The 14,932-nt window shown below is 52.9% G+C and overlaps 1 protein-coding gene across 36 annotated transcripts in view; it reads left to right on the forward strand.

Annotated features, from left to right (window-relative positions):
- Nucleotides 1-10,879: 10,879 nt before the first annotated feature.
- Nucleotides 10,880-14,932, forward strand: part of SUN1 (Sad1 and UNC84 domain containing 1) — a 60,341-nt gene continuing 56,288 nt past the window's right edge. For 14 of the 36 annotated variants that reach the window (XM_054687161.2, XM_054687162.2, XM_054687168.2 and 11 more), the window contains exon 1: nucleotides 11,528-11,611. Coding sequence is in view for 5 of the 36 variants with exons in the window: in XM_054687186.2 (XP_054543161.2) it covers nucleotides 10,986-11,611 (626 nt within the window). In the remaining 31 variants the exon portion in view is untranslated. 36 annotated transcript variants of the gene reach the window in all.

Consider the following 14,932-nt stretch of genomic DNA (forward strand, 5'->3'; position numbering starts at 1 on the left):
CATTCCAGCCTGGCAACAAGAGTGAAACTCCGTCTCAAAAACAAAAAAAAAAAAAAAAAAAGAAAGAAAACAAAAACAGAGTCGGGACACTCGGAGAGTCAGCGGAGCTCCTGGCAGCCCGAGCCGCTCTGCCCCCGCCTGGGGTTTGTTTTCCAGAAGGCGTTGCCTCCACTGAGGACCTTTCTGGAGGACACAAGTCATAAAAACGTCCCCACCCTTGACCCAGCAGTTCCACTTCTGGCAATTTATTCTAAGGAAACCCCAGGACAAGAGGGCAAAGGTGAGTTCAGGGATGTTTCTCGGAGTGTGATTAACGGCGAGCTGGACGGGGCTGAGCGTGTTCATTCTGGGGAGAGCTGTCTCCAGTCACGGCGAAAGGCAGCAAGGCCAATTTACTCAGACAAATGAAAAAGCCTGGTCACAAAAGTCAGTCTGTTGTGACTCCATTTTTGTCTAAGAAAAAGAAGTATGTTGGCCGGGTGAAGTGGCTCATGCCTGTAATCACAGCACTTTGGGAGGCTAAGGAGGCTATAGGTGCCCACCACACCTAGCTAGGCAGATTCCTTGAGCCAGGAGTTTGAGACCAGCCTGGGCAGCAGAGCAAGACCCCGTCTCTACAAAAAATAGAAAAATTAGGCCAGGCGCGGTGGCTCATGCCTGTAATCCCAGCACTTTGGGAGGCCAAGGCGTGTGGATCACGAGGTCAGGAGCTCAAGACCAGCCTGGGCAACAGAGCAAGACCCCGTCTCTACAAAAAATAGAAAAATTAGCTGGGCATAGTGGTGTGTGCCTGTAGTCCCAGCTACTTGGGAGGCTGAAGTGGGAGGATTGATTGAGCCCAGGAGGTCGAGGCTGCAGTGAGCTATGATGGCACCACTGCACTCCAGCCTGAGCAACAGAGCAAGACCCTGTCTCAAAAAAAAAAAAAAAAAAAAAAGGCCAGGCACGGTGGCTCACACCTGTATTCCCAGCAATTTGGGAGGCCGAGGCGGGTGGATCATGAGGTCAGGAGATCGAGACCATCCTGGCTAATACGGTGAAACCCCATCTCTACTAACAAAATACAAAAAAATTAGCCAGGCGTGGTGGCGGTCACCTGTAGTCCCAGCTACTTGGGAGGCTGAGGCAGGAAAATGGAATGAACCCGGGAGGCAGAGCTTGCAGTGAGCCGAGATCGTGCCACTGCACTCCAGCCTGGGTGACAGAGCAAGCCTCCGCCTCAGAAAAAAAAAAAAAAAAAAAAAAGGGCTGGGCGCGGTGGTTTACGCCTCTAATCCCAGCACTTTGGGAGGCTGAGGCAGGCGGATCATGAGGTCAGGAGATCGAGACCATCCTGGCTAACATGGTGAAACCCCGTCTCTACTAAAAATACAAAAAAAATTAGCCAGGCGTGGTGGCGGGCGCCTGTAGTCCCAGCTACTCAGGAGGCTGAGGCAGGAGAATGGCGTGAACCCGGGAGGCAAGCTTGGAGTGAGCTGAGATTGCGCAACACCGCACTCCAGCCTGGGCGACAGAGCGAGACTCCGTCTCAAAAAAAAAAAAAAAAAAAGAAAGAAAAAAGAAAAGAAAAAGGATTATGTGAGGTCATAGTGCAAAATATGAACACTGGCAATTTCTTATGGGCCACCATAGTGATGTCTAAAAGTGTTATTAGGCCAGGGCTGGGCGCTGTGGCTCAAGCCTGTAATCCCAGCACTTTGGGAGGCCAAGGCAGGCGGATCACGAGGTCAGGAGATCAAGACCATTCCGGCTAACATGGTGAAACCCTGTCTCTACTAAAAATGCAAAAAATTTAGCCGGGCGAGTGCCATGTGCCTGTGATCCCAGCTACTCAGGAGGCTGACGCAGGAGAATAGCATGAACCTGGGAGGCAGAGGTTGCAGTGAGCCGAGATCATGCCACTGCCCTCCAGCCTGGGTGACAGAGCGAGACTCCGTCTCAAAGAAAAAAAAGTGTTATTATAATCCCAGCATTTTGGGCAGAACACTTAAGGCCAGCCTGGCCAACATGGAAAAACCCCATCTCTACTAAAAATACATTTAAAAAGTAGCCAGGTATGGTGTGCACGCCTGTCATCTCAGCTCCTTGGGAGGATGAGACACAAGAATTGCTTGAACTCTGAAGGCAAAGGTTGCAGTGAGCCAAAATCATGCTACTGCACCCCAGCCTGGGCAACAGAGTGAGACCCTGTGATATGCTTTGGCTGTGTCCCCACCCAAATCTCATCTTGAATGGTAGCTCCCATAATCCCCATGTGTCATGGGAGGGACCCGGTGGGAGGGAATTGAATCATGGGGGTGGGATACTCCTGTGATGTTCTAGTGGTAGTGACTAAGTCTCACGAGATCTGATGGGTTTATTTTATTTTATTTTATTTTTTTAGATGGAGTCTTACTCTGTCACCCCCCAGGCTGGAGTGCAGTGGCACGATCTCAGCTCACTGCAAGCTCCACCTCCCAGGTTCACGCCATTTTCCTGCCTAGCCTCCCAAGTAGCTGGGACTACAGGCGCCCGCCACCACGCCCGGCTAATTTTTTGTATTTTTAGTCGAGGCGGGGTTTCACCGTGTTAGCCAGGATGGTCTCGATCTCCTGGCCTCGTGATCCGCCCGCCTCGGCCTCCCAAAGTGCTGGGATTACAGGCGTGAGCCACCGCTCCTGGCCGAGATCTGATGGTTTTATAAAGGGCGGTTCCCTGCACATGCTGTCTTGCTGCCGCCATGTAAGATGTGACTTTGCTCCTCCTTCACCTTCCACCATGATTGTGAGGCCTCCCCAGCCATGTGGAACTCTGAGTCAATTAAACCTCTTTTCGTTATAAATTACCCAGTCTTGGGTATGTCTTTATTAGCAGCATGAGATCAGACTAATACAATCTGTCTCAAAAGAAGAAAAAAAATTCTATTTAGTGTTAATTTTTTTCTCTTGACACTGACGGTTGTTGTTGATGTTTTTTCAGCAACACGTATGTATTGCTAGTCAAATGGAAAAAGAATAAAACGTAAAACCAGTTGCCAGAATGACAGCTGCTCTTCTCTTTAGCAAAGCTCTGCTCCAGATGCCCAGCAGTGTTGCCCTGGGACCCAGCTCTCCTGGGTCCCTTTCCTGGGTCCTGGGCTCTGTCACTCTCTCTCGTCCCTCCAGCCTTGTCCTGGGCAGGTTCCCAGCAGCACATTCCCAGGCAGGTCAGGGGGGCCTTCTGGGCTCCCCTCCCAGAGACACTCCTCTCATCAAGACACAGGTGCAGTTTGCCACCCTCTCCCTTCCGGCCCCTGGAGTCACTATTTTCAAATCTGCCATTTTCCCTCTGAACAGGGTACATACAGCCTCAAACAGGTGGATTTTACAACCAAGTGGGAGGATTTTGCCCACAGGAAGACCTTGGAGGTGGCTGCCATCCAGATGGCTCTGGCAGCCCAGCTGACCTGCTGCAGAGGCCTTCCTGGAGGGTCTCGGGCATCGGGGTGTCCACACCGCATCCTGGACAAGAGTGAGCCTCCGTCTCTGGGAGACACGCTGAGTGGGAGCCACACGTGTACCCTGGAGGAAGGCCCTCTGTGTTACTCAGCTCTCGCATTGCTATAAAGAAAGACCTGGCCAGGCGCAGTGGCTCACGCCTGTAATCCCAGCACTTTGGGAGGCCAAGGTGGGTGGATCACAAGGTCAGGAGTTTGAGACCAGCCTGACCGACGTGGTGAAACCCTGTCTCTACTAAAAATACAAAAATTAGCTGGGCATGGTGGTGCGCACCTGTAGTCCCAGCTACTCAGGAGGCTGAGGCAGGAGAATTGCTTGAATCTGGGAGGTGGAGGTTGCAGTGAGCCGAGATTGCGCTGCTGCACTCCAGCCTGAGCGACAGAGCGAGACTCTGTCTCAAAAAAAAAAAAAAAAAAAAAAAAGACAGACCTGAGGCTGGGTAACATATAGAGAAAAGAGGTTTGCAATATGGTTTGGCTCTGTGTCCCCACCCAAATCTCATCTCAATTGTAATCCCCATGTGTTGAGGGCGGGACCTGGTGGGAGGTGATTAGATCATGGAGGCAGTTTCTGCCATGCTGTTCTTCTGATAGTGACTGAGTTCTCACAAGATCTGATGGGTTTTTTTGTTTGATTTTTTTTTAGACAGAGTCTGGCTCTGTCGCCCAGGCTGGTGTGCAGTGGCACAATCTCTGCTCACTGCAACCTCCACCTCCTGGGTTCAAGCGATTCTCCTGCCTCAGCCTCCCAATTAGCTGGGATTATAGGTGCCCACCACATCTGGCTAATTTTTCTATTTTTAGCAGAGACGGGAATTCATCATGTTGGCCAGGCTGGTCTGAAACTCCTGACCTCAGGTGATCCGCCAGCCTCAGCCTCCCAGAGTGCTGGGATTACAGGCATGAGCCATCGCAACCAGCCAAGATCTGATGGTTTCAAGCCAGGCTTGGTGGCTCACGCCTGTAATCCCAACACTCTGGCAGGCCAAGGCGGGTGGTCACCTGAGGTCAGGAATTCACGACTAGCCTGGCCAACATGATGAAACCCCGTCTCTGCTAAAAATACAAAAATTAGCTGGGCATGGTGGCGGGCGCCTGTAATTCCAGCTACTCGGGAAGCAGAGGCAGGAGAATCACTTGAACCCGGGAGGTGGAGGTTGCAGTGAGCCGAGATTGTGCCATTTTACTCTAGCCTGGGCAACAAGAGCAAAACTCCATCTCAAAAACAAGTAAATAAACAAAACAAAACAAAGAGATCTGATGGTTTCATAAGTGTTTGGCAAGTTCCTCCTTCACGCACTTCTCTCTCTCACCTGCCGCCATGTAAGACGTGCCTGCTTCCCCCTTCCCCATGACTGTAAGCTTCCTGAGGCCTCCCCAGCCATATGGAACTGTGAGTCGATTAAACCTCTTTTCTTGGCCGGTCACGGTGGCTCACACCTGTAATCCCAGCACTTTGGGAGGCCAAGGCGGGTGGATCACGAGGCCAGGAGATCGAGACCATCCTGACTAACACAGTGAAACCCCGTCTCTACTAAAAATACAAAAACTTAGCCGGGTGTGGTGGTGGGCGCCTGTGGTCCCAGCTACTTGGGAGGCTGAGGCAGGAGAATGGTGTGAACCTGGGAGGCGGAGCTTGCAGTGAGCCGAGATCGCGCCACTGCAGTCCAGCCTGGGCGAGAGAGTGAGACTCCATCTCAAAAAAACAAAAAAAAACAAAAAAACAAAAAACCTCTTTTCTCCATAAACGACCCAGTCTTGGGTAGTATCTTTACAGCAGTGTGAAAACAGGCTAATACAGTTTATGTGGCCCACGGGTCTGCAAGCCGTACAGGAAGCAGGGCAGCAGCATCTGCTTCTAGCAAGGCCTCAGGCTGCTTCCACTCATGGCAGAGGTGAAGGGGCAGGTGCATCACATGATGACAGCAGGAGCAAGAGAGGCGGTGAGGAGGTCCCAGCTCTCGCATGAACTGAGTGAGGATTCACTTATCACCAAGGGGATGACGCTGGGCAATTCACGAGGGATCCGCCCCCATGATCCAACACCTCCCAGCAGGCCCCACCTCCAGCAGCAGGGATCACATTTCAACCTGAGATCTGTAGGGGACAAACATCCAAACCACATCCGCCTCTCTCCTGGGCCCCCCAGGTGTGGCCGTGGCAGGGCAGGCCCAGCATTGCCAGATATGATGATTTTTCAAGAGAAGCTGGAAGTCCAGATTTTAAAAATATATTTTTTAAGTCCTTTAATTTTTTTTTTTTTTTTTTTTTTTGAGACGGAGTCTCGCTCTATTACCCAGGCTGGAGTGCAGTGGCGCCATCTCGGCTCACTGCAAGCTCCGCCTCCCAGGTTCATGCCATTCTCCTGCCTCAGCCTCCCAAGTAGCTGGGACTACAGGCGCCCGCCACCACGCCTGGCTAATTTTTTGTATTTTTTAGTAGAGACGGGGTTTCACCATGTTGGCCAAGATGGTCTCGATCTCCTGACCTTGTGATCCGCCCACCTCGGCCTCCCAAAGTGCTGGGATTACAGGCGTGAGCCACTGCGCCTGGCCAAGTCCTTTAATTTTTAAATATTGGCAACTCGTTTATTTTTGTTTGTTTCTTTTGTTTTGCTTTGCTTTTTTTGAGATGGAGTATTGCTCTGTTGCCCAGGCCAGAGTGCAGTGGCATGATCTCAGCTCACTGCAACCTCTGCTTCCCCAGTTGAAGCAATTATCTTGCCTCAGCCTCTCAAGTAGCTGGGACTACAGGCATCGCCACCACACCTGGATAATTTTTTTTTTTTTTTGGAGACAGAGGAGTCTCTCACTATTGCCCAGGCTGGAGTGCAGTGGTGCGATCTCGGCTCACTGCAACCTCTGCCTCCCGGGTTCAAGTGATTCTCTTGCCTCAGCCTCCTGAGTAGTTGGGAATACAGGCGCATACCACCATGCCCGGCTAATTTTTTGTATTGTAGTAGAGACGGGTTTCACCATGTTGGCCAGGATGGTCTCGATCTCCTGACCACGTGATCCAACTGCCTCGGCCTCCCAAAGTACTGGGACTACAGTCGTGAGCCACCGCGCCCAGCTGCCTCCTTTTATAAGGATACATATTGGATTCAGGACCCACCCTAAGCCAGGATGGTCGCATCTCTAGATCTTTACTTTAATTATATCTGCAAAGACCCTTATTCCAAATAAGATTGCATTCTGAGGCTGCAGGTAGACACATCTGGGGGCCGCTATGCATCCTGTTACTGTTTAACAGACCTGCCGAGAGATGACCTAAACCCCAGGGATCAGCTAAGTAAAAGAGCAGGCATCCTAAAACAAAACAGAACAAGGTGCCACCCAAATATCCCTGTCCCTGCTTCCTCGTTTCTCTTGAAAGACCTGTCTGTCCTGCCTCTCTCTACCTGCCTCCTCTGTTCTCTCCAGAACCCATCCTTACCACCCTGCCAAAATAACTCCCACCAAGGCCGCTGTCGCCGCGACTCACTAAAGCCCTCACTAAAGCCCAGCAATGGCTCTGTGGCCAGGCTGCACCCTCCTGTCCCCTATTGTCCTCCCCAATCCTGCACCCTCTCATCCCCCACCATCCTCCCCACAAATCCCAGCTACTTGGGAGGCTGAGGCAGGGAACTGCTTGAACCTGGGAGGTGGAGGTTGCAGTGAGCCGAGATCGCACCACTCCACTCCAGCCTGGTGACAGAGCGAGACTCCGTCTCAAAAAAAAAAAAAAAAAAAAAAAGAGAAGGACAGGTGAGGTGGCTCACACCTGTCATCCCAGCACTTTGGGAGGCCAAGGTGGGAGGATCGCTTCAGCCTAGGAGTTTGAGACCAGACTGGGCAACATGGCAAGACCCTATCTCTACAAAAAGTTAATAAAATTAGCTGGGCATGGTCGTGGGTACCTGTAGTCCCAGCTACTCGAGAGGCTGAGGCAAGAGAATCACTTGAGCCCAGGAGTTTGAGGTTACCATGAGCCGTGACTGTGCCACTGCATTCCAGCCTGGGTGACAGAGCAAGGCTCTCTCTCAAAACTAAGTAAGCAAATAAATACATACATAAGTAAATGAAACGCTCTTCAGGGCCCAGCATGCATGTCTGCAGTCTACAGTGAGTTCAAACCCTCTGTCAATGCTGGGAGCATCTGTGTATGGATTTTGGATTCTGTGTATTGGGAAATCTGGCTGAGTTCAAACTCTCTGTCAATACTGGGAGCGTCTGTGCATGGATTTTGGATTCTGTGTATTGGGAAATCTGCCTGAAATCTGTTACAGCTCTCCGGCAAGTTCCTTTCACCACTCCCCACAGACTCACACCCTGAAACCACAGCAGGGGCCGCCCTCACTCACCGCAGGGGACAACCACCCACCAAAAACCATTTCCTCTGCGGATGCTTCCCGCCCAAAGAAGGAACCAGAAGCAGGCAGGATGGGGAAGCAGCTGGTGGAGAAGCCAAATTGTTTCCTTAAGAGAAAGGGATTTATGGGAGGTGGAAGTTGCAGTGAGCCAAGATCGCACCATTGCACTCCAGCCTGGGCGACAAGAGCAAAACTCTGTCTCAAAAAAAAAAAAAAAAAAAGAGAGAGAGATACGGATTTCCTGAGCCTCCAGGAGGTCGGCTGGGTAATTTTCCTTCGTCCGACTCTCTCCCTGGCCATTGCGTAGCCACCTCATCCAGATGGCACGAAGCCTCTGGGCTCGGGTTTCTGACTCGTCTCCCAGGAGCCGGTTTCTGTTTACCGCTGAAAGGCACGCCTGCTGCCAAATTTGAGGTGTGAGCTCACCGAGAAAAAAGCACTGTGCTCCCCCGGGAGCTTCGCAAAACGGGCCGTTGCTGCCCTCAGTTCTGCAGCAGAGATGGTGGCCTTGAAGACAGCGAGCCTGCCTACGGGGTCGCTGCGTCCGGTCTCACTCCAGCCAGGCTGCCGGCCTGGCCCCTGCCTCAGTTTCCCTTGCTTTGAAATGTCAGTGGCTGCACTACCTGCTCCGTCCTGCTCTGCAGTGCTGGGAACATGGGAAAAGCGTTAGGAACTGGAGCCCAGCCTGTTGTCCAATGTCCTCTTCTGCAATGAGGACGGTTGGCCAGGCCAAAGAAAACAGACCCAAGCTGTGTTTCGGGAGACACAGAAGCCCCCCAGACTCTCCTACCTGCTTGTTCTTGTTCCTCCCTTAACCTACTCCACGGACCGGGGCCTTACGGGGAGGCCGTACTGGCCCCAGGGTGGGCAGGGTGGAGGCCAGCCTTTTTGGGGGCACGATCCTAGTATTTGAATGTCCATCTTCTCTAGTGACAGACCCAGGCGGTGGGTTCTGGCACAGCCATCTGCCAAAATCTTTCCCCCAAACAGATGTGTCTGTTTAAAAAGGAGATCTAATGCAGGCTTTTAGCAGCAATGTAAGGGCCATCAGAGTTAATGCTTGGTTAAAAAAAAAAAAAAAAAAAAGTAGTCAGATGTGGTAGAGGGTGCCGGGGGGACGCTGAGGCAGAGGATCGTTTCAGACCAAGAGCTCAAGACCAGCCTGGGAAGCCGGGCGCGGTGGCTCACACCTGTAATCCCAGCACTTTGGGAGGCCGAGGCGGGCGGATCATGAGGTCAGGAGATCGAGACCATCCTGGCTAACACAGCAAAACCCTGTCTCTACTAAAAATACAAAAAATTAGCCGGGCGAGGTGGCAGGCGCCTGTAGTCCCAGCTACTTGGGAGGCTGAGGCAGGAGAATGGCGTGAACCCCGGGGGGGCGGAGCTTGCATTGAGCCGAGATAGCGCCACTGCACTCCAGCCTGGGCGACAGAGAGACTCCGTCTCAAAGAAAAAAAAAAAAAAAAAAAAAGACCAGCCTGGGCAATATAGTGAGACTCCATCTCTACAAAAAGATTTAAAATTAGCCAGACATGGTGGTGTGTGCCTGTAGTCTCAGCGACTCAGGAGGCTGACGTGGGAGAATGGCTTGAACATGGGACGGCGAGGCTGCAGTGCACTGTGATCATACCACTGCGTGATCACTCCAGCCTGGATGACAGAGCGAGACCCTGTCTCTAAACAACAACAAAAAGCAAAACAAAAAGGAAAAAAACAGGAGTTCCAGACCAGCCTGGCCAACATGGTGAAACCCCGTCTCTACTAAAAATACAAAAATTACCCGGATGTGGTGGTGGGCACCTGTAATCCCAGCTACTCAGGAGGCTGAGGCACAAGAATTGCTTGAACCCGGGAGGTGGAGGTTGCAGTGAGCCGAGATCGTGCCATTGTACTCCAGCCTGGATAACAAGAGCGAAACCGTCTCAAAAATAAGTAAATAAATAAAGGCCTTATTGGCCGGGTGCGGTGGCTCATGCCTGTTATCCCAGCACTTTGGGGGGCTAAGGTGGGAGGATCACTTGAGGTCAGGAGTTCAAGACCAGCCTGGACAACATAGTGAGACCCCCATATTTACAAAAATATACAAAAAAAATGCCGGGTGCGGTGGCTCACACCTGTAATCCCAGCACTTTGGGAGCCCGAGGCAGGCGAATCACGAGATCAGGAGTTCAAGACCAGTCTGGCCAACATGGTGTAACCCTGTCTCTACTACAAATACAAAAAATTAGCTGGGGGTGGTGGCAGGTACCTGTAATCCCAGCTACTGGGGAGACTGAGGCAGGAGAATCGCTTGAACCCGGGAGGCAGAAGTTGCAATGAGCCGAGATGGCGCAAATGCACTCCAGCCCAGGCGATGGTGAGAGACTCCGTTTCATAAAAAAAAAAAAAAAATTAGCCAGGCGCGCCTGTAGTCCCAGCTACTCGGGAGTCTGAGGTGGGAGGATCACCTGGGCCGGGGAGGTTGAGGTTACAGTGAGCTATGACTGCGCCACTGCACTCCAGCCTGGACAACGGGAGGGAGACCTTGTCTCAAAAAAAAAAACAAAAACAAGAGCAAAAAAGGTGAACATGATTGTATGTAAATTACACTTCGTTTTAAAAGTGCAAAGAACAAATCAGTATTTGCAAGACGCGGTGCAGTCCCCAGCACGGAGAAGAGAACCTGCGAATTCAACGCGGGAAGAGCCGGCGTTTCCATCAACAGGGGCCCTGCAGGAGACCTCGCGTGCAGACCCCACACATTCCCCAGAAGGGCGCCTGGGGAGGAGGGGCCGCGGGAGGAGCCCGGCCTGCGAGCGCCTGCGCACGCCTGGAGCGGCGGGGAATTGGGGTGGGGGCGGCGGCCAGCAATGGGAGACGTGCGGAAGGCCAAGGAGGCACTGGCCGAGGTGAGCCCTGTCGGAAGTGGGGGCTGCCTCCCGGAGCCGCAGCTGCCCCTCCCCCAAGACGCGGACGCCCTCCTGGAGATTCAGACCCTCTCATGGAGATGCAGACCCCTCCCCCGGATCCAAACCTCTCCCCAAGATGCGGACGCCCTCCCCCAGATGCACACACCTTTCCGAAGATGCAGACCCTTCCCCCAGATGCAGACCCCTCCCCCAGATGCAGACCCCTCCCCAACGTAGACCCCGTATCTGAGGGGCAGACCCCTCCGCGATGCAGACCCCTCCCCCAGGTGCAGACCCCTCCCCCAGATGCGGGCCCCTCCCCCAGATGCGGGCCCCTCCCCCAGATGCACACACCTTTCCGAAGATGCAGACCCTTCCCCCAGATGCAGACCCCTCCCCCAGATGCAGACCCCTCCCCAACGTAGACCCCGTATCTGAGGGGCAGACCCCTCCGCGATGCAGACCCCTCCCCCAGGTGCAGACCCCTCCCCCAGATGCAACCCCCCCCAAGCAGGTGCAGACCCCTCCCCTAAATGCGGAGCCCTCCCTCAGATGCAGGCCTTTCCCCCGAATGCAGTCCCCCTCCTCCAGGTGCAGCCCCCATACCGGGACGTGGCCCCGCCCGTCCCACCCCGTGACGCATCCAGGCCCCTCCCCCTCCCTCCCTCTCCCCCTCCCCTTCCCCCGCCTGGAGTCCGCCTCGCTCCTCCGCCCGCGGCCCGTAGCCGCCTCGTCATTGGCCAGAACGCTTCAGGTGGCGCGCTCGGGACTGGTGAAGGCCTGCGTTGCTCCCGCCCTCGGCCCGGGGCGCGGCCCGCGATTGGCTGGCGCGGGCAGAGCGTCTTCTCGGGCCTGGGCGGCGCAGACGAGGCCTGAGGCGGCGGCGCGAGGCAGGTGAGCTCCTGGCGGGCCGGGCCAAGGGCACCCCGGGGCGGGCGCCGGGCTGCGGGGACGCGGGGCGGGGGCCCGGCGACCCGGGGACCCGGGGGCCGGGAGGACGCGGGGTCGCGGCCTGGGCGCCTTTAGCGCGGGCTGCGCCAGGGCCTCCTGGACCAACGGCTGCCGCCCCCGCCCGTCCCGCGCCCCGCAGCTACCCCGGCCCGCGCAGGTGAAGACGCCCGGAGACCCTGGCGGTCGTGGCGCAGGGGTCCTGCTCCTCCCCGGGGTGTCGCCAGCCGGCTCGTGGCGCGGGGTCGGGGGCGGAGCGGGGAGAGGCGCGGGAGGCCGCGGCGGGCGGCCCGGGCTGGGCGTGGAGGAGCGTCCTCCCCGCGTTCTCAGGCCTCGGCCCGGGCTGCCCGCCTGGACCCCGTTGCGGGGTCCCAGCCCCTGGAAGTAGCGGCGGGGCCGTGGGTGGGGTGGTGGGAAGACGGTTTTATTTAAGAGGTGGGGTCTCGCTGTGTTTCCCAGGCTGGTCTCGACCTCCTGAGCGCGAGCGATCCTCCCGCCTCCGCCTCCCGAAGCGCTCGGATCACAGGCGTGAGCCACCGCGCCCGGCTGATAGTCGTATTTTTTGTAGGGCTGCGGTCTGTCTATGCTGCCCAGGTCGGACTCCTAAGCTCAAGCCATCCCCTCGCCCCAGCCTGCCTGGAGGCGCGCGCGTGGTCTCCGCGCCCTGTTGCGCCTTCAAAGTGCCCAGAATGGTGTCTGGTGCAAAATAAGCAGCGGCGGGGAACACCTTGCCACTGTCACCGTCATGGGGAGGATTTCTCCCGGCTCCCCAGGGCTCCCCAGGACAGGTGGGCGGTGCGGGCCGAGGTCTCTGCTCTCGCTTTGCAGCTTGTGGTTGCTGCGCCTGGCTCTGATTCCGGGTGGGAAGCTGCCCATAATTGTGTCTTCTAAGCTTCAGTAATAGTATTGCCCATGAAGTGCTTGCGGCTCTAATTGCTAAAGCTTTGTATAAAGGCTTTTGTGTGTAATCTGTTTTTACTCCCTACATCTCCACTGTGTAGAAACACCGTGTGTTTTGGTTTATTCTCATCTGTTGTTGGACACTTGATAGTTTTTTGAAGCCTTTAGTTTTCTCAAATTATTTCTCTAATAATTTCCTTTTCTTTGTTTACCCTTTTTTTCTGACTGTTCTGGAAATACTACTGTTTGGGCTGGAAGGCTTGGGCTGGCTTTATAATTTTCTTGTCTTTCTCCCATTTAATGTTTGTTCTACTTTCTAGATTTCCTCTTTTTCTTCCAGTATATCTATTTAGCATTTTAGTTTGGCCATGGTATTTTAAATTTCCCAGAGCTGTTTTTTTTTTTCCTCCTTTAAAATTTGTAATATGTTCTTACTTCATAAATGGAGTATCCTCTCATTCACCTGCTTTTTGTTTTTGATTGTGCTAAAATACACGTAACGTAAAACAACATCACCACCTAGTTACAAAACTTTTTCATCATCCCAGATGGAAACCCTATACCTGTTAAGCAGCCACTGCCCATTCTTCCGTCTCCCCAGGCCCCGGCAACCGCTAATCTGCTTTCTGTCTCTCTGAATTGGGCTGTTCTGGACATTTCATGTAAATGGAATCATACAATATGCAGCCCCTTGTGTCTGGCCTCTTTCACTTAATGTCTTCAGAGTTCACGCATGTTGTAGACTGTATCAGTATTCCATTCCTTTTTATGATTGAATAATTGTCCATTGTATAGATATACCACATTATGTTTATCCTTTAGTCTGTTGATGGACACTTGGGCTGTTTGCACCTGTTGGCTAGTGTGAGTAATGCAGCTACTATGAACATTTGTGGATGAGTTTTTATTTGAGCATCTGTTTTCAATTCTTTGGTTATACACCAAGGAATGGAGTTGCCAGGTCATACGGTAACTCTGTGTTTAGCTTTTTGAGGAACTGCCAAACTGTTTTTCACAGTGTCCGCACCATTTTACATGTCCCTCGGCAACAAGTGAGTTCACTTTCTCCACATCCTCCCAACACTTAGTTTCCAAAAAGGATGACCATGCTAGTGGATCTGAAGTGGCGTCTCATTTGGCTGTGATTTGCATGTCTCTGATGACCAGTGAAGTTGAGAATTGTTTCATGTTCATGTTGGCTGTTGTGTATTTTTGGAGAAATTCTCATTCAGGTCCTTCCCCACTCCCCTCCCCCCCTTTTTTTTCTGAGACGGAGTTTCGCTCTGTCGCCCAGGCTGGAGTGCAATGACAGGAACTCAGCTCACCGCGACCTCCGCCTCCCGGGCTCAAGCGATTCTCCTGCCTCAGCCTCCCGAATAGCTGGGATTACAGGTGCCTGCCACCACACCCGGCTAATTTTGTATTTTTAGTAGAGATGGGGTTTCTCCATGTTGGTCAGGCTGGTCTCAAACTCCCGACCTCAGGTGATCTGCCCGCCTCGCCCTCCCAAAGTGCTGGGATGACAGGTGTGAGCCACCGTGCCTGGCCTCTTTCTCCATTTTTAAATTGGGTTGCCTCTTTTTTTTTTTTTTTTTTTTGAGTTGTCAGAATTCTTTATTCTGTATACTAGACCCTCATTAGACATATGATTAATAAATACTTTCTCCCAGTCTTTGGATTGTCTCTTCACTCTCTCGTTGGTGTCCTTTGATGCACAAATTGATGAACTCTAAATTGATTAACTCTAATTTTTCTGTTTTTTCTTGTGTTGCTCATGCTTTTGATGTCATACCTAAGAACTCTGCAAAATCCAAGGTCAGGAGGATTTGTCCTGTGTTTTCCTTTAAGAGTTTATCATTTTAGCTCTTGTATTTAGGTTTTTGATCCATTTTGAGTTCATTCTTGTGTATGATGTGTGGTAGGTTCTGACTTCGTTCTTTTGCACGTGGATTTTGTTCAAGCATCATTTGTGACAAGACTGCTTTTTCCCTACTGAGTGGTCTTGGCACCCTTGTCAAAATCAATTGATTAGATGTGTGGGTTTATTTTTGGACCCAGTTCTGTTCTGCAGGTCTGTATGTTTTTATGCCAATGCCACCCTTTTTTTTTTTTTTTTGAGATGGAGTCTTGCCCTGTCGCCCAGGCTGGAGTGCAGTGGCGTGATCTTGGCTCACTGCAACCTCCGCCTCCCAGGTTCAAACGCTTCTCCCGCCTCAGCCTCCCAAGTAGCTGGGATTACAGGCGCCCGCCACCACACATAGCTAATTTTGTATTTTTAGTAGAGACGGGGTTTCACCTTGTTGGCAGGCTGGCCTTGAACTCCTGACCTCATGATCCGCCCACCTCGGCCTCCCAGTGCCACACTAT

This window comes from Pan troglodytes, chromosome 6, assembly GCF_028858775.2.
Source record: "Pan troglodytes isolate AG18354 chromosome 6, NHGRI_mPanTro3-v2.0_pri, whole genome shotgun sequence".
NCBI classification, from domain to species: Eukaryota; Metazoa; Chordata; class Mammalia; order Primates; family Hominidae; genus Pan; species Pan troglodytes.